Source organism: Falco punctatus (genome assembly GCF_963210335.1).
Source record: "Falco punctatus genome assembly, chromosome: 6".
In the NCBI taxonomy this organism is placed as follows: domain Eukaryota; kingdom Metazoa; phylum Chordata; class Aves; order Falconiformes; family Falconidae; genus Falco; species Falco punctatus.
The window spans coordinates 47,334,219-47,357,346 of record NC_137585.1 but is presented as its reverse complement, the minus strand read 5'-3'; the positions used below and the strand labels follow the sequence as shown (position 1 = coordinate 47,357,346).

At 37.9% G+C, this 23,128-nt stretch overlaps 1 protein-coding gene across 1 annotated transcript in view; it reads right to left on the bottom strand.

Annotated features, from left to right (window-relative positions):
* Window positions 1-9,940: 9,940 nt before the first annotated feature.
* Window positions 9,941-23,128, bottom strand: part of SCYL2 (SCY1 like pseudokinase 2) — a 41,275-nt gene continuing 28,087 nt past the window's right edge. Inside the window, exons 11-18 of the mRNA XM_080394149.1 lie at window positions 21,770-21,883; window positions 21,293-21,425; window positions 19,356-19,474; window positions 18,588-18,688; window positions 17,769-17,835; window positions 17,548-17,637; window positions 16,325-16,444; window positions 9,941-15,760 (exon numbers count right to left, since the gene is read on the bottom strand). Coding sequence (XP_080250275.1) covers window positions 15,110-15,760; window positions 16,325-16,444; window positions 17,548-17,637; window positions 17,769-17,835; window positions 18,588-18,688; window positions 19,356-19,474; window positions 21,293-21,425; window positions 21,770-21,883 — 1,395 coding nt within the window. The 3' untranslated portion in view covers window positions 9,941-15,109. The remainder of the gene's footprint in view (window positions 15,761-16,324; window positions 16,445-17,547; window positions 17,638-17,768; window positions 17,836-18,587; window positions 18,689-19,355; window positions 19,475-21,292; window positions 21,426-21,769; window positions 21,884-23,128) is intronic.

Here is a 23,128-nt window from a genome sequence, read left to right as displayed (position 1 = left end):
CTTTCCAGCCACTCTGCCCCCAGTCGTAGCGTTGCGTGGGGTTGTTGTGACCCAGGTGCAGGACCTGGCACTCAGCCGTGTTGAACTTACACAACTGGCCCCGGCCCATCAGTCCAGCCTGTCCAGATCTTTCTGTAGGGCCTTCCTACCCTCACGCAGATCAACATCCCCCCTCAACTTGGTGCTGTCTGCAATCTTACTGAGGGTGCACTCGATCTCCTCATCCAGATCATTGATAAAGATCCTGAACAGAGCCGGCCCCAGTACTGAACCCTGAGGAACACACCTGTGACTGGCCACCAGCTGGATGGAACTCTATTTACCACCACTCTCTGGGCTCGGCTGTCCAGCCAGTTTTTGACCCAGCAAAGAGTACACTTGTCCAAGCTACGAGCAGCCAGTTTCTCCAGGAGAATGCTGTGGGAAATGGCGTTAAGGGCTTTACTAAAGTCAGGTAGACAACATCCACAGCCTTTCCCTCATCCACTAAGCAGGTCACCTTGTCACAGAAGGAGATCAGTTAGTCAAGCAGGACCTGCCTTTCATAAACCCATGCTGATTGAGACTGATCACTTGGTTGTCCTGTATGTGCTGTGCGGCGGCACTTAAGATGATCCATTCCATAATCTTTCCCAGCTTGAGGTCAGACTGAAAGGCCTGTAGTTCCCCAGATCCTCTTCAGGCCCTCCTGGTAGACGGGCATCACATTTGCTAACTTCCAGTCAACTGGGACCTCCCAGATTAGCCAGACTGCTGATAAATGGTTGAAAATGGCTCAGTGAGCACTTCTGCCAGCTCCCTTGGTACCCTTGGGTGGATCCCACCTGGCCCTATAGACTTGTGTGTGTGTCTAAGTGGTGTGTCTAATCCATTTCCCATTGGATTATGGGGGCTTCATTCTGCTCCTTGCCCCCATCTTCCACTGCAGGGGGCTGGGTAACAAGAGAAAACTGGTCTTACTGGTAAAGGTGGCATTAAGTTCCTCAGCCTTTTCCTCATCCTGTGTCAGTACTTTTCTCCTCCTCCTCTTTTTGTTGCTAATGTATTTATACAAACATTTTTAATTGTCTTTTACAGCAGTAGCCAGGTTAAGTTCTAGTTGGGCTTTGGCCCTTCGAATTTTCTCCCTGCATAACCTCACAACTTCCTTATAGTCCTCCAGAGTTGCCTGCCCCTTCTTCCAAAGGTCATAAACTCTCCTGTTTTTATGGAGTTCCAGCCAAAGCTCTCCGTTCAGCCAGGCCGACCCTCTTCCCCACCGGCTTGTCTTTTGGCACATGGGGATGGCCTGCTCCTACCCCTGTAAGATTTCCTTCTTAAAGACTGCCTGGCCTTCCTGAGCTCCTCTGCCCTTCAGGGCTGCCTCCCAAGGGACTCTCTCAACCAGTCTCCTGAACAGGCCGGGCTCTGCCCTCCCAAAGTCCAACCCAGCATTTCTGCTGCCTCCCCCTCCTCACTTCTCCGAGAATCAAAACCTCTATCATTTTGTGATCACTATGCCCAAGATGGCCTCCAGCCATCACACCACCCATAAGTCCTTCTGTGTTCACAAACAGGCCCAGTGGGGCACCTTCCCCCGCCGGCTCCCTCACCAGCTGTGCCAGGAAGTTACCTTCCACACGCTCCAGGAACCTCATAGTCTGTTTCCTCTCTGCTGCACTGTATTTCCAGAGACATCTGCTAAATTGAAGACTCCTCATGAGAGCAAGGGGCTGGAGATAATGGAAGTCTCCCAGCTGCTTATAGAATATTTCATTTTCATCCTGGTTGGGCGGTCTGTAACAGACTTCCACCATGATATCTCCATTGTTGGCCTTCACTCTGATTCTTACCATAAACACTCAACCCTCTTGTCACCATCATAGGCTCTGGACAATCATAACACTCCCTAACACACAGAGCTAACCCACCACCTCTCCTTTGCCTATCCCTTCTGAAGAGTTTACAGCCATCCATTGCAGAACTCATTGTGTGAGCTATCCCACCATGTTTCTGTGACGGCAACTATGTCGTCATTTTCCTGCTGTGCAACAGCTTCCAGCTGCTCCTGTTTGTTGCCCATGCTGTGTGCATTGCTGCAGATGCACTTCACTTGAGCTACTGATCCCGCCACTTTTTGGTGGGAGAAGTCCTAGCCCCTACATGACCATTCTCAGGCTTCTGTGGTTTCTAACATATCAATAACCCTTGTGTCTTTGATGCCATATGGATTTCCATCACCTACTCCACTGAGATGGCAGACCAAAGGACCTTGCTAGCACACCATTCATCAAATATTGGCATGTTGCCCCCAGGCTTAATTCTAGTGAGTCTGGTTTTATCCCTTCCCACTTCAAATCTAGTTTAAAGTTCTTTCAGTGAGCCCTGCTAACTCCTATGCAAAGATCCTTTTCCCCCTTTGAGATGGGTGTACCCCATCCGTTGCCAGCAGGCCTGGAATCTTCTTGGTATCTTGCCCAATGTGTGCTACCCTACTGCCATTTTTAATCAAATCTAGCCACTTAAGATCCCAGAAATCTTTATTCCTGTGATAAGGGTTGTAATCAGCTCAAAAGTTAAGAGAGAACACAGAGGAAGGGACAAGATGATCCCATATGTTTTGTTTCAATAGGACACAAAGCTAATACCACATTTGGGGCCCCAAGAAATCACAAGATTATAGCTTAGGAAGTATGAGAGTTCATCTCTAAATGGGTTTATTTTGCCACTTTCTTTTCTGAAGTTTCAGAGAGCATTAAAGTCACTCAAAGCTGAAATTGTCAATTCATCTCAGGAAGCAAAGCATTAAATAAGGCAAATAAAAATCCTCCAGTAGGAGACAAGAGTTGTAATACTGCACTTCTCCTGGAACAGGGGCTCCGCACACAGGAAACAAAAATGCTTATGTGATACTTGCCCATGGTCAGCTTCTTCAGGGAAGGGCACTGCAGCAGCTTTAGCTTTCTCCTGAAACCAATTATTTCCGAAGAAAAAATGTCAGCCATGGATTTCACATGACAGTCAGTTTCATCCATTGTATTTCCAACTGAAATCACATCTGTAGATACAGTAAATAAAAGAAACAAGAAAAGAAGGGTCCAGACACAATAAAAAGAACACACATTTAGACATGTTGCAGAAGTGGCCATATAAAGATCAGTGTGAGCGAAGATCATTTCATTCACAGTGTAACCAAGTACCAATCAACCAGAGTTAATACTGAGTGATAACACTTTTCAATTCCAAACCTTACCATGGCACCTACTTGCCGAAGCCTCTGTCAGCCTCATGCTCCCTGGAAACATGGGATTATCAGCATCAGGGCATGAGTTCAGGATTCAGAGGGGGAGATCAGGGTTCCTAGGTGAGTTTCCATATTACTTTCTCAAAGGACTTTCTTTCAGCACTTCACACGTGCAAAGGCCCGCCCAGAAGACAAGCATATGTTATCGGTAGACATGAAACTTTGGGGTGAAACCGTTTCTCCCTTTGTATTTGTATAGTCCCTGGTGTACTGGAGACCCTATTTCTATTGGCAGCTGTAAGAGTCCTTGTAACATTACATAAAAGGATACTATAGAATTCAGTCTTTAAGAGCTACAGTACCTGATGTCAGATAAAAGGGGTGACCAGGGATTCCATGTTATACAAGCATTTGGATTAAATTATCAAAATGGTCCTTTGGGTTTTGAAATCTGTGGTTTTCCAGCACCTGCATTTTTCCTCCATAACTGAGGATGGATTCAAAGACTTCAGATTTCTATTTTACCATATGTGAGAACTGAGTCCTTTCCTGCTGTGTCAAAATACTTTGTGCTGAGTCAAGCCAAATCACATTTTCAGATGTTATGTTTGTTTCCCTAATGCCTGCAGCAAAACCAGCATTAATTTCAAATGGTTAAAAAATTCATCTTTAGTTTCTAGTTTGTTTCCTGATCAGATAGCAAATTGGAAAGAAACTGGATCACAGTTGGACAAGAAATAAAAACAGAGGCTCCTGGGATGCTAACAACAAATAAAACAATAATGGAAATAACAATTGTTATTTATAGTTTTTCTTACTTGAAACTGCAGATTAAGTGGTAATTACTTACACTTTACACAGTAAGTAGGAGGGCTTTAAAAACAATTCTGTGTAGAAAGTTACTATGTGTAGTATATCTGTTTCCCCATAAAGAAAAGGACAGAGCTTCTATAGCATCGCACCAACTACAGATATATTTAATGATGATTTCTGTGCATACAGGAATACACTATGTTATTTAAAAATAGGTCCTTTTGTACTTTCACAAAGCAGTATAAGGGAAGTCTCATAGCTGGATAAGAACATTTCTGTGTTTGCAGTTGTGTGTAAGTTCCTTGGGTTATAGTGACACCTTATGGTAGCTTTACTAGGTTTTACAGATCGACTTGAAAGTTAAGATCTCTTACAGCCTTTCACAGCCTGTCACTCTCAGCAAGGAACTACTTCGATGTTTTCAGAAATCTTTTTGTTACAAGTTACTCAAAAGATCATTCCATCTCTTCAGATTTCTGGTTTCCCTTTTTCCCTTACCAAGAAAATACATTTTGAAGGGGAATAGTCTTTGGCACTGACTTCTCTGCATATTTAACAGATATTCTATGCCAGGTAGTACCTGTGTAACATGCCATTCAAAAGCACCTGTGCTAATACCCAGCTTCTGAGTACAGTTTATTACTGGACTGATTCACGAAATTATAGCATGCAGTTCATTGTGTTCCTCTAATCCCACATCTGATCTCTTTAAAAGAGAACATCATGATAGAAGTTAATGAAAAAAAATCTTTCCTTTTAAATGTTGAAAACCAGACCTGTAGGATACATCAGCATATGGCCAAACCAGCTACCACGTGAAGACCAGAACTGATAAAACCTGCCTTACTGGGGCTCTCCCTTACATGAATTTTCTAGTGTCTAACAGGAGCTATCTCACTCTACTCTCCTTCCCTCACTTGAAGTGCAAAGCTGGTCCCCCTAATGAGCTCATGATTTTCATAAAACTTAGATTAATACCTTACCTGTAGTATTTTAATCACACTCTCATAAAAAAGAGGTTGAAAGTGGGCAATAGGTCCAAAGCTGCAAAGGGCTGAGGGAATGAAAGAGAATGATGAGAAGTCACATGAATCCTAAAACAGCTGAAAATCCACACATGCTACAGTTTCCTTGGAAGGGGGAGATGTGTTTATACTGAACTGCACTTAAGGTTTATTTGTACTAGAATAAAATAAGCTCCAGAATACCTTTTATGTAGCCCCTTCTCGTTAAAAAAAATTTTATGGCATAGACAGAGACAGTTTAAAATGGTAAGTCATCTTTTTGTTTCATTGGGTAAAATAACTGTGTTTAAAATGTCACCTCTTACGATCTATAAATTAAGAAACTTAAACTACACGGTTTTGCCAAACTTTTACAGACATTCATATTGCTACACTAGCTGAAGTAACTGGCTAAGCACCTAGCAACAGCTACAGGGTTTTTTGAGAGTAGGTATCAGTTCTATTTCCATTTAAAACCGCTAGTTTTTCAAATTGAAGAAACTGAGCAACACCAAAGAAGAAAAACCTTCTCTTCCCTTACAACACATGCATAAAAAAGAACTAACGAAGAATGCAATTCATCAACTGCAGCATCTTGAAGGACATGGTGACCATAACACACAGTTCAGGACAGTGCTTGTAATTACTAATACTTCTGTTGAAATAGATTTGTTTTTAAACACACAGGTTTAATATAGTTCCTTTCTCATGAATCTAATCTCTATGTAGTTTTACATACTGAATATTTTACCTACCTTTCACCAGAAAATCGTCTGCTACAGCAAAACGGGGAAAAGTAAGTAATTCATTCAACTTTCTAATCACAGTCATTCAATCTAACAAAGTAGTCATTTCCAATGAAAATAAACACACAGAAATTAAACATCCCAGTAAGTGTTACAGCTAAATTACACCTGAGCTGAGGCAGCTGCTCAGCAGCAGCAGCTGTCGGGATCATCCGAGCTCTCTCATGAGCACCCTCTGCACAGGCAACTCGGGAATGCGAACAGAGCGCGTGGGCTGGGGTGGGGGCTGGCAGGGGCCACACTCTCAAAGAAAACAGGTCCATGTCTACAGGGCTCGCACTGGGCATTCTGGCAGAGGACAGTTTCCGCTCTCTTCTTTTTTTGTCAGTCATTCCCTGAAATCTGCCTCTCTGCGCTGAACAGTTGCTGTATCGTTCTGGGATCTGGATTTAACAATCCTCAGGATCACTTACCTGCAGTTGCTTTTAACATTTTTCCCTCAGTCTCATGCTGCCCATAGAACAGGTAGCAAAGGAAACAGATGCCTACTCACCAGCCACCTCCATCACACAGTCTGGCAGCTTGCCAGAGCTGAACCACCAAGCAGAGATGCAGAGCCTCAGGTTGGGTTCCCTTCTGCCACCCCTGATTGGCAAAGCAACAATCCAGCTGAAGAGCAACAGCCACCAAGTCCAGGTTGCCACAGTCTTAAACTCAGCATTCTCTTACCAGGTACCACCAGAGAAAGACACCTGTCAGGGCCCTCTGATTTTTGTTACCCTTCCACGATTTTACCCAGGCATGCGCTGCCTGCAGGAATTGATGCAGGAAAGAAAATCAAAGAGAGAGGACCTGCAAGAGATGGCTGCCCAGAAAGGGCCTGGAGAAGTACCAGAGACAGAATCCTAGGAAAAATTCTGACAAAAGAAGTGCTATACATGGGATTGAGCTCACTTAAGCTGCTAATTATGTGTGAAGAGACCTCCACTTACTTAGTATCTCCAATGTGCAGAAAATCAAGGCTTTGTACTATCTATGTCATGAAAAGAATAAGGAAACACCTCTTACCCAGCAGCCAGTTAAGGATCTCATTACCTTAAGTAATAGTTATAGTGCTTGTTTAATCAAAGACCTTCAGCTGTGTGGTTCTGGTCTGCAAAATGTGGCAGTAATTATAATGCAAAGGTGGTATTTTACTGCAGATCTTGTAATGGTTGTCAATCAGTAAAAATCAAGCAAGGAATTCTTCAGAAAACATAGAGCATATATGCACCATCAAACCACAAAAAACTCAACTAATTTTACAGTTTTCTGCTTGCCAAATAAAAAAGATTAATCAATAAATTTATCCTGTATGGGCCAACAATGAAAATACGTTAGTACTTTATACTGAAATCGCTCAGATTGCAGAAATAGCATTTAGTATCTATCAACTCAGAAATCCACACCAGAAACTACTTCTCTTGCCAGTTTTAGACAACAGATCAAGGCTTTGAGCACAGCTGGCATCAAAATTCTATGTAGTGTATTCCAGATATTTTAAATTATATTTTTACATACTTTTTTTTTCTATATTGTAACCAAGTAAAGCCAGGCTTTGTAGCATAAGGCTTTTTGGGGAAAGGTTACGTTTAAAGTTCCTGTTTAACTAAAGTATGAAAATGACATTTTAGTGTGATTTTAATCTTCCTAATTCTCCTGCTCTGATTTTGTAAGATACAATTGTTGTAAAATACAATTTTTTAATAAATTCCTTAAAATCAACCCATAAATAAATAAATAAATTTGAAAAAAAAACCATCTATCTGGTGCCATGTTAGGATAGATTCTTTAGATAGATAAAATTTATTGCTCCGGTTATTGGTGTATCCCATTACTTTGTTACCATTTTTGCTTATTTGAAGTCACTTGGGTGACATCAGCTAAGCACTTATTCACAGCTTTTGTGCTATAGGTGTCTATTTTATCAGCGTGGCAGAAGCAGAAATCCGATTTCTAGGTTTTGGGTTCTCTTTTCTAATTTGTTGCGTTCTTTTCTCTATTATTTGAATTTTCTGTTCAGAAAGTAAGCCAGTTATTCTTCCTTGTGGTATCTGGTTCTTAAGACAGCTGCTGGAAAGCAAGCTCTTCAAAATTCTGTTTTTGTTTACTCTTAAAACCATAGCCTGAAGCTAGCGTTAAGGAGATGCAGAGACAGAAGTGAACAAATACCGCCTGTGTAATACCTTCAACTCCCAACACCTAAACCCTTGGTTTTCAGGTCAAAGAGAATAATGTTTTCATTAATATAGTTTCAAATGCAGCTTCTGCTTTGATTATTCTTGATTTGAATGGCTAATTATTACAGCACAGTGTAAAACCGAGTCTTTTGAATGTTGTGCAAAAGGTGATGCATTTTAAGAAATTCCATTAAAAAAGGCTAAATAATGATTAACGCACAAGCAAAAAGCGTGACCAAAAAACCCTTCAAAAATTGGTAAGTCGATATAGGCAGGCCATCTCTATCATTTCTATGTTGCTCCACATCCATGACTGCCTTAATGTGCAGCAAGAAAATGCAGTAGAGCCGTAACAATATATTTCATAGACAGGTGTCCTACAGAGGAAAAAATGAAAAACATTTTTTTAAGTTTATAGTTAACTGGTTTAAAAGTTTATAGTTAACTCTAAATTTCATGCCTAGAATACTTAATAAATTATTTTAGAGCTTGAGTAGTATTTATTTAGCAGCTCTTGGGTCTGTCCGTAAATAGGAGTTTATTTTTGAACTCCTGGTTTGTAATTTGGGGTAAGTTTGGCACTTGGAATCTACCTTGTGACCCTAAGAGCCAGTTTTCCAATCTACTGAGCAACTGCCGTGCTCTCCAGCTGGGAACATTTGTGCAGGGAGCTTCTGAGACACAAGACAAAGTGCATTTGTGTCTGGCAACATCAAATGAACAATTGTGCATAACTCCTCACAAACAGCCCATTTCCTACACAACTGCAAACTTGGTAACGTAACACCGTTCTACAAACACCAACATAAAAAGGATCAACCTAAAGCTCTGGTGTACCACATACCTAAAGGAGGGACTAGAGGTACTTAAGTGATAAAGCAGAGGCAATTAGCTGCCAGTACTGAAGTATTTCAGGCAAAGAACAATCAACTGCAAAGATCTCCAGCTTTTCCCGTTTCAAGTCTTAGGTTATCTGAATTAATAAAAGAGTTTATCGAATTGTCAATTTTAAGCCCCAGCAAACCTACACAGAACACCTGGATTTCAGCACTTGAGACTTTCCTGCTTAAAGAACAGGTGACAATTACGGATCCTACCAAACTCCAGAAACAGAAGGGACAAAGAGAACATCACCATACTAAAGAACATTCAGGTAAGATCAGGACTGTGATCTGCTGAGCAACTTGAGGCAGGCATTTTCTCAGCAGGGCGCCATTCAGTATGTCTCCACCTTACTCAAAGTTCCCTCTCTTCTGCTACAATTGACTGAAAGCTGGCACATAACAAGGCTGTATTGCCTTGATGGATACAGCTGGGGAGGTACAAGGATGCTGTCATCCTCAGCAAATGAAAACCAAGAGGGAACTGGAGCCACCTGATGCTACCTTTCCATTTCCACCTAATCCACTTCTTTCTTCTTTTACTCTCCTCCCATACAATCTCTAGCAGACAATACTGCTTCTAAGCAGATCAGATCTCAGGTGTCTCATACTTCATCAATTTATACCATGCAAAAAGCAAAGAACTAGCTTCCTTCAGAGTGCTGCAAACTAAGTCTGACAATGCAGTATCTTGAAACCCAGGTTTAGAGAAAGGGCTGGTCTCTGGGTAAACAAGCAGTGAAAACGCAAACTGATCCCTATGTGGCATCAAAACCCCAGATTCTGACATGGGCTTAGTGTGCTTTCAGGAAAAGTAAATGCTAATTTATGGGACATCTAGCGCATCAGTTTTTCCCCAGGACTTTTATTCTTTGCATGAAGGCCATACTTGATCACATTTTACATATGTCTGGACATCAACCATTCTAAGAAATGAACTCAAAATTACATGGGATAAAATGTATTTCAGACAAAATATACAGTGAGAAAGGTTTCCACATAAGTTACTATTAGTTACTTTTATGGAAATGTTAAATAAAAAGATCTTCCAACGTGAAAATATGAAAAGTTCATTTATTTCCATAGGCAACCTCATTCAGAGTACAAAGTGATATGAATTTCTCAAAACTGTTTACTGTACCTTTTACATGTTTTTGAAATAACTGATCTAAAAGTTGATACAAGAATAAATTTGTTTTTGAAGAGCTATCCAATAAATCTGCTACACACTAATGCCATGCTATGACAGTTCTATTTATGAATCACAGCTGACACTACAGTAACATCACTCTATAATCTCATGAGAATCTGAATGTTTTACAATAAAACATAAAACTGCCACTAGTACAGAGACTGTACGATTAGACAAATAGACAAGTATTAAATACTTTGCACAAGGCCTGAGTTCACTATAACACATTTTGATTTACAACTTCATCTCAGAAATCTGTACAGCAGTTAGGATTGTTTCAGAGAACTTAAAGACAATACAACTTCAGGGTTTTAATTATTCTGTTGATAGAAGTGTGAGGCCTGGAAGGCAAGAGGATCTGGTGTATGAATCCAAGGTTTTACTGCCTTGTGTAATTTCCTTGTGAAGCGGTAAAAAACCTAATGGAAAGTAAGGTACAAGGCAGGACCTCACTTGAAAATCAGCTAACTCAACTGAAATTCTCCAGATAGGTTTCCTCGCAGCTATTTCAGAGTAAAAGTTCACAACGAGTATATAAAATGCAGCATATCTCTTAACAAAGACCAAAAAGCATCACATATACAACAGGGTATTATTTCTGTACTCCCCCTTTCTATATTTCTTTCATTGGAAATGGCACAAATCAGTGATATCCCACCCACCCACAATAAAAAACTCATAATCAATAAACAAAGCTCACTCTAAAGTCCAAAAACTTCATCTGCAATGAGAGATCCAGTGTTCATAAACTCATGGTTTAAAAACTTTCCTTTTCTGCTCATGTCACGTAGATGACAGAAGCAGATTAAGCATGTAAATTTGTAATAGATAACAAAAGTATCATATAATTCTTAGCCTGTATGGAAGCCTTGTGGAATTTGATTCAATTCTACCTTCTTACTTAATCTTTGCTCTTTTGGTGCAATTGAACTGAAAAATCTAAAATCCTATAATCTATACACACACTCACTTACCCATCTAGAGATATAGATAACATTGTAACAGGGGTTATAATACAAAAATTAACACACATTTTTCTTACTTTAAAAGGCCATTGGGGTATTTGTTTCATATAAATGTGAAACAGCTGTTGATAAAAAGACAAAACTCAACAGAAGAGGAATGTTTTAAATAATAAGGCTTGAAATGTTGTGCACCTATACATCAAAAAATTCAGCCTTTTACTTGGGGTATTCAGCATCTGTACAGACCTGTAAGGCCACAATTTTCCCACATTTCTAATTCACATCACCATGGAGAGAAGAAGACACAGTATCTTCATTAAAACAAACTAGGGTATTCCACCCATGTTCCTCATAAAATTTCTCTTCCTAGTTCCCAGATAATTGGTGGAATCCTTTACCTTTCAACAGACTCCTCTGGTACTCCTGTCCTGCATAAGCAGGTTCCACAGGCTGTTCTGTGCCTTATTCGCAACACTTGTGTGATGAAAAGGAACAGCAAATCTGCTCCCTCCTCCACCCTTGAAATGCCACTAGTGCCATTTCATTTGCGATTTCTCTCAAACCAAATGGAATCAACAGTTCTAATATGGAAAATGCTGCTGTCTTGGGTGCAGTCACGTTCCTTTAGCATACACCAGTGCAGTAAAAGCATAACTGATGCTTATACTTGAGATGTGCAGCTATTTCCACTTCTTTCCTCCTTTTTGTAGTAAATACAATAAATAAAAATCAATTAAAAAATAGGAACTTACTCCCTTACCTTTTCCTCTCCTTTAGTAATGAATATAAGTAAACCAGGTGGGCTGGGCAGTTCAGCCCAGACCCTGTTCTAACTTCCACAGCGGAACGAAGAGCTGCTTACAGTGGTTGCACAGAGTGGAAACTGTAAGGTGATGATATAAGCTGCCAGGCTTCCTCTTTTCTATCTTTAAATTAGGTTGAATACAAAGGGCAGAAATCGTGTGTAATTTACAGTATTGTTCAAGGTATTGTAAAAAGAACTTATATCAGGTTACTTTTTCAGTAACAGAAATTGCAATTTCTTAATCAGATACCAATTTCAAACCTGTGTTCTCCGTTTTGTTTTGCATTAGGGCTAGACAGTCCCTCTGCTTCAGGCCAAGCTAGATGCTAACACAGCTTTCCATCCAAGACCAGAAACAGAAGACAGCTGGAATGCTCACTCTTGTAACAATGTCCCTTCCTTTTACTCTTTCCCAAACAACAACTTGGATGCAAAGTACAACTGTTGCTCTCAAACAATGGTATTCCCACTGGCCACAACCTGAGTCTTCCAGCCTCTTGCAGGGCCTCAGAATGACGACTTGTAAGTGGAGAGATCAACTGGACAAGCTTCCTAAAGAAAAACTACTGTAGCAGGAGCCAAGTGACAAATGGCCTTGGTGACTTACCTCTTGCAACTCCTCCTTCCTTTAAGTTAAGAAGGAAGTAATTAGAGAACTTCACAAACACCCTGTTTCCTGACACATGAAGTAGGAAGCATTGACAAGGAAGAGGGATTCAACCCTCTCATTTTAACTTATTTTTGCTTTTCTATTTTTCAATAACTGGAAAATTTTGTTATAACTTTTGTAAGCACCCTTTTCAGTTTTCTTTGTTGTTCCTCTATTCTGGTCATTCTAAAAATTGCAGCAAATGAAACCAAAATGATATTCTGAAATATAAATAGGAAAAAAATCATATTACTTGAGCCAGATAAAGATCTTATTCCATCACATTACCACTGCATAGAAGAGCCTCTCTTGATTTGAACTAGTAGGATTTTTTTTACTTTGTTCTTACTAAATGCATTGTATTATCAGATAGCCCATGCCAAAAGCACATACCCCAAAACCCCACAGTTTAGGAGGTCTAGTATATAAAATCAGATCAATTTATTTCACTTAATTCTCCCTCCAGTAGGTTAAATTAAAATCCAGTTCTGAAAAGCCCCCAGTCCAGGGGGATCAATGACTGAAACCCCAGATCAGGACACTGACATTTAAGACTGCCTTCACCATGAATATATTAATTTAATACATTGTAGAGTCCTAAAATATGTTATTTTTTAATATAAACTTATTTTCCAAATAATTTAGAGGAATACAGATTCAAGTAATTCTTCAAAGGCTTGCCTTAAGTTACCCTAACGAAACGCAGCTTTCAAAAGTTCACGTAAGACATAAGTGTGATTGAGTGTATAGAGTACTAGTAACTGTATATTAACTTCATAAGTTTAACAGTTCTAGTACTGTACTTATGTGTACACAGATACCTTAAACATAACCTACAATGCTTACCATGAATATTAATAGTACATAAGCATCACAATGTGTTAGGTATTGTTTTCTAAACCACAACTTCACTGGTCCCAGGTATTTTAAAATGGTAGGACTAAGGCAGCAGCTATAATACATAAACAGTTATTCAAGAAATATGCTTAATGCTATTACCGCTTAGAACTGTGGAAATATAACAAAATACAAGTCACATTTACAGCATAAGGCCCTTTGGTTTCTTAAGCAGCAAATAAAAGAACAATTTCTTCAGTGAAAGGCTTTGAAAAATAAAGCATGTAGGCTTTCCATAAAAAAGGTGACTAGTTCTTTCCTTTTCAAAATAGCCAGCTATAGTCTTCAAAATATTATGTAAGAAAGCTCCTGAAATTCCTAGGAAAGAAAAAGTTAAAACCAACAGTAGTATCCGACAGAGTAGAGATTCTATCATGGGCAAGCTGAACATACACCTTCTGGGAAGTAGAAGAAACTACTGTTTGGATTTCTGGAGAGCTTTATTAAATTTGAAGTAATACAATAAAAAGGACCTGAAATACCTGTGTATTTACCATATATTCTAGAGCTTACAAATCCACATTTAAGAACTCACTTCATACTAATTTATCCTTCACGAGGACCTGAGTTAAAACAAAATTCAAATGAAACAGTTTATTCCAGTCAAGGCAATTTATGGCAGTTTGCTTTTTCACACAACTATGTGCAACTCGTATGAGGAAATCCTTTTCTATCTTCTCAATGGAGCCAAAAACTATAAAGTAATTAAAGATATTTCTGTGTAACTAAACAGTGTGTGATTAGTTACACAGAATTGTTTGGTTACACAGTTGGGGCAGTCAATGTGAATTTTACAGAAAACATTCTTTTTAGGAGGTTCCGTAACTACTCACAATCTTTTTTCCACACCTGTTAGATAGATACTGTTAGAAGCAGTATCAAACTAGCCAAAACACTGAAATATATAATAAATGCGATCAAGTCACCACATGTATTTTAAAATCTTAAAGTGGTATGTTGCTTTTGCTATGGGGCTGGTAACAGGGATCTGGCATTATGAAAGAGGTTGTAAAACCAGCATGACCATTTGAGCAGTGTTCTCACTCTGTCCAAAACTTGCAGAAAATTTTAAAACAATTTCTTATGCCTCCTGAATCTTGTTGTAGTTCACTGTCACATTGATGCTATCTTATAAAAGAAGAAAGTAAAATTATTTTCTCTTCTTAGCCCCTTACACAGTTACCAGTTAGAGATCTTTCTATGTAACATGGCTATCAAAATTTTTGAGGGCAAAATGACAGTTTGCACCAAATTCAGGCAACACAAATCAGCAATAAGAATTTAGCAGATACTGAAAGGACTGGGCTGCAGGGTTGCATTCACTAGCATTACCGCCTAAGAATTTTTAATGAACTTAAACAAAATTTTGTAGGAAATTTCATAGGAGTTGATTGATCACACTTCTGAATAATTCTGAAATACTTAACTTGTTCCTTTTCATCTGAATATATGCATCCTACCTTCAGCGCTCTGATGTTCGGTAAAGAGACAGGAAATCTTTAGCACGTAAGATGACTTTGCACTTAATGCAATTCCACTGCAGTACCAGGTGAATGCAATCAATATCAGTCTTTTTTCCAGTGCAAAAGTCTTCACTGTGCTGGGTTGAAAGTTTCCCCAAGTCATGCTTTTACTAATCAAAAAAAGATGTTAATCAGCTTACCCATGATCCAAATTTCATCAATCTTTGAAAGAAGAAAACAAAACAAAACATTTTACCCAAAAAGATCTTTTAAGTCATTACTAGCTGAGCTGCTGTTTGCCATTGTGTTTGTTGGCTGTGCAAAGTTCTGAGGAGCAAAGAAAGGATTACCCTGTATACCAAAGCCAGGCTGTCCTATCATGTTCATCTGAGGCCCCAAGGCTGAACTGCTTGCATTTGGGGACCCTTGTGGAGGTACAAACTGATTAACCCACTGGCTTGATTTCTGTTGAGCCAACTGTTTCATGCTAACTTTGGGTTTCTGAGGACCAAAAAGGTTATCTAAAGGAGACATATCTGGGGGTCTGTTTTGTTGTGTCAGTGGACAGATTGCAGACGCAGCATTCATAGGACTGTAATTTGGCATATTGGCAGTTGGTACAATGTTCATCTTGGTTGTTCCTGCTGCACTTGGACCACTGAAGAAATTCTGAGTGGGGGGACCGGCTCCCATACTGAATCCAGCAGTCTGAAAACCCATATTAGTATTTAGTCCGTTTGTTATATTTCTCTTTGTGTTGTCAACAGCTGATGAAAATCCCATGCCAACACCCATAGAAGGGACAGAAGAGAAGCTGTTTGAAGATGCAACTTTAGCTTTGTTGATAGAATGGCTAGTCAAAGATGACATGTTATCTATCAAGGTATCTGTCAAGTCTCTTGTCTGCAAAATAGATAGAATGAAATTAAATACTTTTTCTGTTTAACACTCTAGCAACAGTCTTTATCATTGTTCCTGCAGAAGTGGCATTCATTTTTCAGAAACTGGAATTTACTGCATGGAACTGGACACGAAATGTAATTATACACAAGAGAAATAGGTTATTTTTGTTCTTTGCTACTTAGAGCTGATTGCTATACAACTTTAATTTGACAACTAAGACTATACATGAAGTACTACCATAACCACTTGCTTACATACGCATTTCTATACCCCCTTCCCCTTTAATAAACTCTTCAGAGCAAAACCTTTTCCAGTATGTGTTCTTCCCTTCTTCTAGAATAACGGCCTTCCAATAATAATACTTTTGGAATCTCCTGAAATTTAAAAAGTGGGAAATATTGCTAACAATACAAATGAAAGGCAGATAAATATTTATTATAGTTTTCCCAGCTGTGCCATCGTACCACTAGTGAAAACAAGGGTGACTCACAGGAGGATAAAAAATGCTAAATGCATATAGCACTTGAAAGAAAAAAGCATCACAGCTCCAATGTTCTTTCTCACCTGCTTCACGGGAGGTGTTATTGCAGTTGCTTGTGGCTTAAGAGGTTGCTGACTTTTCAGTTTTTGCGCCTGCTCTTGCTCTTTAGCTAACTTTTGCTTCTCTTCAAGTGTAAGTGATGCCTTTAAAAGAGTAAGTACTGATACTAAGTTGCACAGAATGGTTATTCTTACATTGGTATTTTTATTTCATGCGCAGCCCTGTCATTTCAATAATATGTGGTAGAACAATATATATTATTTATACAAAACAGAAATGGATGAGCACAAAATCTATTATAATATTAATTATATTGCTAAAAAGTACTTAAATAACTACAATATTAGAAGTAGCATAATGAGAAATATGGGCAGATCTTAAATAAAGAAGTATCACAACAAAACCATTTTAGCATACTGTTCTTAATGCTGGGCATAAGAAAAAGTGTTCTTCACAGTTTTTGGTTTTATATGGTTACCAACCGGCACTTGATACAGAACTGCAACTGACCATGGAGCTGGAAAGGGAATTTTATTTTACCATTGCTTAAGAGGTTTTTCAGGATTTAAACTCTACTTTTTCTAATGATGAAGGATAAAATCATGAAATCATTCCCCCACAGTCTAAAATTAGCAAGAGGGTTCAGATAACTAGAAATGGAAATGGTAAAATGTAGAGATCCTGGGGAGCCATTTACATAATTAGTATCATGAAAAGAATTTTACAATATTTATGCTTATGTTTAATATTCTGTCATGTCATGGTTCTTCTTCGCTTCTTGTATTTATCTGCATATTCATTTTCACTATAACTTTGAATTATATAGTAAATGTTAAGTCTGTTAACTACATGAAATTCTACATTTTATCTTCATCTCTGCAATTTTATAACAGTTGCCCATTTCAATTTTCCTATCTAAATCCACTGCTGAAGTTTCAGTTTCACTGAAATCTATAATTAAGGAGAAACAAAGTGACCAAAAATTTATAATCCTAACTGCTGCCTACTTTGTACAAAGCTATTTTCAAGGAAAAGCTTTCACAGAAATTCAAGGAAATGATTTGAAAATTTTTCAGTGGACCTTCATATGTGATTATATACAGTGCTGTGCTATACAAAAGTAGTTATTTTTTCTTTTAAAACTTTAAATATGGTAAATACGTTCACATACTCTTTTTATGCAATTGTATCAGCCTTGTATTAAACACATGGATGCAACAGAATCCCAAAACAAAGTAAAACACACCTTTTTCTGTTTTGATGACATCTCATTCTCTTTACTATCAGATCCACTAGTTAGAAGATCAGTTCCACTAGTATTAAATACCTTGTCAATCTGTTTAAGTTCAAAGAAAGAAAATGTAGTTATTTGAAATGCTGTAACTTAACGTAACATAAATATTGACTAAGTAATTTTAAATTTGAGATTTCTGTATGTAAGTAATGCAATAAAATATTGTCACTTACCTGATTACTTGTACTACTAGATCTTGCCTCCTCAGACACGCTCATTTGGTTAGCTATATCCAAAGATCTAAATAGTGCAGAGTATAAATATTATTAAAAGATAACTTTGCAGTCACATCCACAACACTAATTCAGCAGTGCAGATTATTTTTCTGCATTTAAACAATAACAAAAAATCGCATTATGAAAGCACTGCCATTTTTAAAGAATGCCTGTAGGAGACTGCAAAATTATAATATTCTAAATTGTAAAGGTTTCCCAATGATTATTTCACATGGTCTTAGCTCCTCCTTTTGAACAAGGTGACACAGACTTTAGGTAGCCCAATTTAATTTGTCTCAGAAATATCAGCTAGTATCAGACTCCATAAAACAGCCCTCCACATCTTCAAATATCACAGCCTTCTAAAAGGCTGCAATGTTTATGTTTCTTCAGCATGGTTTATTTCTCAGCAATTACAGAAAAGCAACTTAACATATAGAAAGCAAGACATAAACTGTTCTAATGGAGCCCAGTATGAACTTTTATGTTTAATGAATTAAAAATTACTGACTCTAAAAGAATAAAGTGTGACTGAACTGTATAAAAGTAAAAGATTTTACTCTATAAAGCCACTAACATCACAACATTATCATCACTCTAGGACTTATAAATCTTCTGACAACTGTGCTCATCTGAGGAAATTCTTGACTGCTGAACTAAGAATTACCTAGATTATTTTTTATTGTTATGGCTAGAGTTTTCTCACATTTGCTAAAAGCTAACTGACATTTATCTCTGCTCACTTGTTCCTTATCTAATACAAAAATAAACACTTACTTCTGTTGCTCTTGCATGGCATGAAGTTGCTCAAGTTTTGTTTTATGCTCTGCCTCCAATCTATTAAGCATATCTTTTATCACACAAATAAAAGAATTGAACTGAAAAAGAAATACACAAGAAGTTTGGATTTTGCAGTGATGGAATTCAGACACACGTAACTTAAAGGTAATACCTCAAAAAACTTACATTATACAATGTCAGATAAACTGCCAATTTTAAAATAATTTATAATCCACCTTCACTAACTTGCATTAGATACCCAAAAACAAGAGTGTATACTGAAACAGTGAAAAATACGTATGACTAAAGAAAAACAAAAAGTGGGGCAATGCAGACAAAAAACCCACAGAGATTAATATTACCAGATTCACTTAAAAAACCCCAAAACCTATTAGGTATTCCATTTCCTACTATTTCATAGCAACATGGCTGCAATTCTACATTACCTGCAATATTTACAAAGGGAAGAAACATTAAGATTGTACTTTAGCTTTTAATTTGAATTGTAATTATGTTAGTAGCTAACCGCTTTTGCAGGATATTTGGAAGGTGACAGTATACATTTTGAAACTTTATACCAGTTCAGTTAAATCTACTGAAAAATAACAAGCATTAAACATGCAAATACAGTAATACTGGAAGGTTTTTGTTTTGTTTGTTTTTACAACAGACATACAGCAATGTGTTACTTTTTCTCTGACAACAGTTTAAATTTATTCTCTGCCAACTATGAAGAAAAAGCATGCAAAACAGTCATGTTCCTACCTGATTGAGATTAAGATTGTTCTCAATACTAAGAGGAATCAGATGGGGTAATACTTTTCCTGCGAGTTGTTCTTTGGTAATTCCCAACTTCTTATGAGTAAATGTACATTTGTAAATACCTGGCATACAACATCAAAATAGCAAAAATTGTTTAGTAAACAATGTGAACAAACTCCCAGTAGCTTGCTCAAATATGTATTGATCATCTGAACGTACACCAGCACCGTGTGCCATAAGGGACAACCATGAGCAAGAGAGTCATAACAGCTCAGTACTCATCCACAGCACAAACATATTATAGTAAGAGGCTTTGCTACAGTTCAGAACAAGCGCAAGTCCAAAGTAACACCTGGCAGCTATGAAACCTGGTATTAGTCAATGTATTGTTCTGGTCAGTGATCTGAGAATATGCATCTTTGAACAGACCACAAGCAACTGAGTTACCACAAACTGACAAAGTGCCACTGAGAAACTAAGGGTATGTTCTCTCTCTCCTGGCACATAGAAGTGCCTAGGATTAACTGTCACACTGCTCTCTGACTGCATTTTACAAAGACTCTTACCTAGAAGTTTGGGTCTGTGCTACACATAGGATCAGAAATCATGCAGTCTTTATCCGTTCTAAAGTCACTGAAAAAGAATACTGACAGGCATGAGGATTCCAGTGTTAAGCCTACAAGTTCTATAGTGTTTCTAACAGGAAGGTTCCTCTGCTGAAATAGTCCACCTCTGGTGGCAGACACTGAACATAGCAGCATAAAGGAAAAAGAGACTTTCCTTACTTTCCATGGTTAGTATTAGAACAGAGCTGTCAGCTGGCCAAAGAGGATACCACATACAAGATGGAAGGTATTATGATTCCAGAAAAAAGGAGAGCCTGAGTATATAAAATTGATTTCAGCCAATCATTTCCAAACTAGGGTTCACTTATCCGCTGTATCCGAGTAGAATTCTGGAGTAATGCAACTAATGTAAAAGACACTATCCCTCGTTCTCAGTCAGCAAATACAAATCAAAGCTGTAAGGATTAAGGGAAACAGGCAGCTTTAGATCAGTACCGACAGATGCCTTCTCGCTGATTTTAAGCAAATCAAAATAATGCTGCCATCACGTACTATTACAATGCTTAATGAAGGCTGTTGCTGGTACAGCTCAACTGTTACAAATGCCTTCTGTCTACTACTTCACCGTCAGTAAGAGAAAGGGTCAGTGTCTTCCAGACGGCCATGCAGGCACCTCTGTTTCTTGGCAGTGGCTCTGGTCACCTGGTCTCCTTGAGCCCATTCAAGTTATTGAAATCACACATCCTGAGTTAGGCAAGCACCTGAGTGGCACTAGGAAAGCACAACTGCGAGTAAGGCCTCCCCTCCCAGAAGTAACAAGCCATTAGGCATTTTTAGCTGTTTTGTGAAACCTCACCCAGACTACGCTCCATTTCAGTGCAAAGGCAGCCATGTTTGTTTACATGTCCAACAAAATGAGTCTAACAAAACCTGCAGTGAAGAGCAATAGATTTGTAGACAACCATTTATAGCATCTGACATGCAAGAGTGGTAAGAGAAGGCAACATAACACCTTAAAGTCTCCAGCAAGGTGCTCAGTATCTGAAAGACAACAGATCATATACTCTTCTGAGGAAAACAGCCTCTCTGGTTGTGTGGACCATACAGACTATGAAAGTGTCACAGCCCAAGAACTGCAATGAGCAGTCAGAACTACACTGGGTCTTGAAGACCACAAATATAGGTACTAGTGTTCAGAAGTACCAGCAATACATAAGGTAACTGAACAGGGGCATACTGAAGAACCAGAAACAAGAAGTTTTTAATAGTCATTTGAGCAATACACTATGTAAACTTTATCAATGATAACACAGAAAGCTCTCAGATCTGCAACATCAAAGCAAAAAAGAGGAGAAAGTTAAAAGCATTAATTACCTAAAATTCCCATTAGCACTGCAGGTTCCTTGGATGGAATTTGTTGTAGAAAAGGTAAAATATCATCAAGCACAAACCATTTATCCAAGTACTCCAAAATCTTGCCTAAACACACTAGTGAGTTTACTCGGACCTGTGAAGTATCATGAGAATTAAACTCTTTACCCTATTTTTGCCTAAGAACAAAAAAAACGTACAAAACTTACACTTAGAAGAAAGCAGGTGCTACTAAAACTACAACGGAACACAATTCAACAATTTCAAAATATTATTAAACAGAATAAGTTGTTAACATCTTTAAATGCTGTTAGACTAAAAAATTAAATGGTGCTTTTATATTTGTAAAGGGTAAAAAAAAGTCTCAAGAAGAAATCAGAGCACATTGATGGGCTTTCCTTTAAATACACAACAGAAAGCAAACATAAATAAAAGTAACATATTCTGAGGACTGAGAGATAAAATTATTAGGATACTTACAGCAAGAGAAGAAGTTTGCAAACATGCATTTTTAATTCTTGGAATTAATGAGTTTTTCATTGATGGGTAATCTATTAAATTGGCAAACGTGGGAATTATGTTTAGGCAAAGCTCCTATAAAAAAAATTCCCCATAAGTTCAAAAAGAAACATGCATGTTTATTACAAAATTAGTATTATATTACTCAAGATCAACATTAGTTTAAAGTGTCTTTTTAAGCCTTCCTTTTACAGAAATACTAAGGAAATATTATGTTCAACTAAGCTGACAACCTATCAGACTCATGTAAAACCAGCTAGAATAATAAAGCATCATGATATATATATAGAAGCTTGGAAATGGATTTCAGAAAGAGTATTCACAAATTTCTAATAAAGTATTTGGACAGCAAGAATACCTTGCATTTTCACAGAACACCTTTATATATAACTTTTATTACATCAAACTGTAACATTTTCCTATATAAGTCAAGCAAATCTGAATGAGTACTACCAAAACTGCAGCAGCACAATGATAAGCTGAGAGATAAAAGAGCGTATTCAAGATTAAACATACAAAAGCAACAGAGAAAAAAACCACACCGATTTCAGCTCAATCTCAAAAAATAAGAGACTTATTAAGTATATGTTGCAAGTAAATACCTGAAAACCAAATTAATGATGCAGGAAAAAACCTCACACCAGATAATTAGAAACCAAAACCTTTCTCCATAATATTGCAAAGGTTTTGCAAAGGTAAAAGTCACAATGGATTATCCAAATCCTTAAGAAATAATTTATCTCCCTCTCCCATTCCTGACTGCCTTCAGGTAACTGGAAATTAATTCCCATAGAAGAATGATTTAAAGAAAAAAACCACCCAAACCTTAGAAAGGTAGAGAAAGCATAAAGAGAAAAATTAAAATATAGATACATAAAAATGTCACCAGAAGGTATATTAATATGATTTTACAGCAAATTAGGCCTTCCAAGGTAACTGTCAGCACATATTCTTACCAGCAGAACCTCAGAGTAAGCTACCCCTCAGTGATTGGTAAGGCATGCATGCCCACATAGTTTCATAGTTTCTGCTGCACAGGCAATGTAGTATAAATGCACATTCTACTTTTCTATGGTGGCTAGTAAGAATTTGGGATAAAAGCATGAGAACAACAGCCAAACAGTTAGTCTCTGGAAAATAAGGGAACCAAATTTTATTTTACTAAAACGAATTTTCTTTGTTAAAACATTCATCTGTTTCAACACTCAGGAACATTACACAGCTTTATAATTTTTTTCAAGTAAACAAACATATGAGTATAGAAAAAGTTGGCATATCAGCTTAAAGAAAAGAGAAAAAAAGTTTTAAATAAAGGCTGCA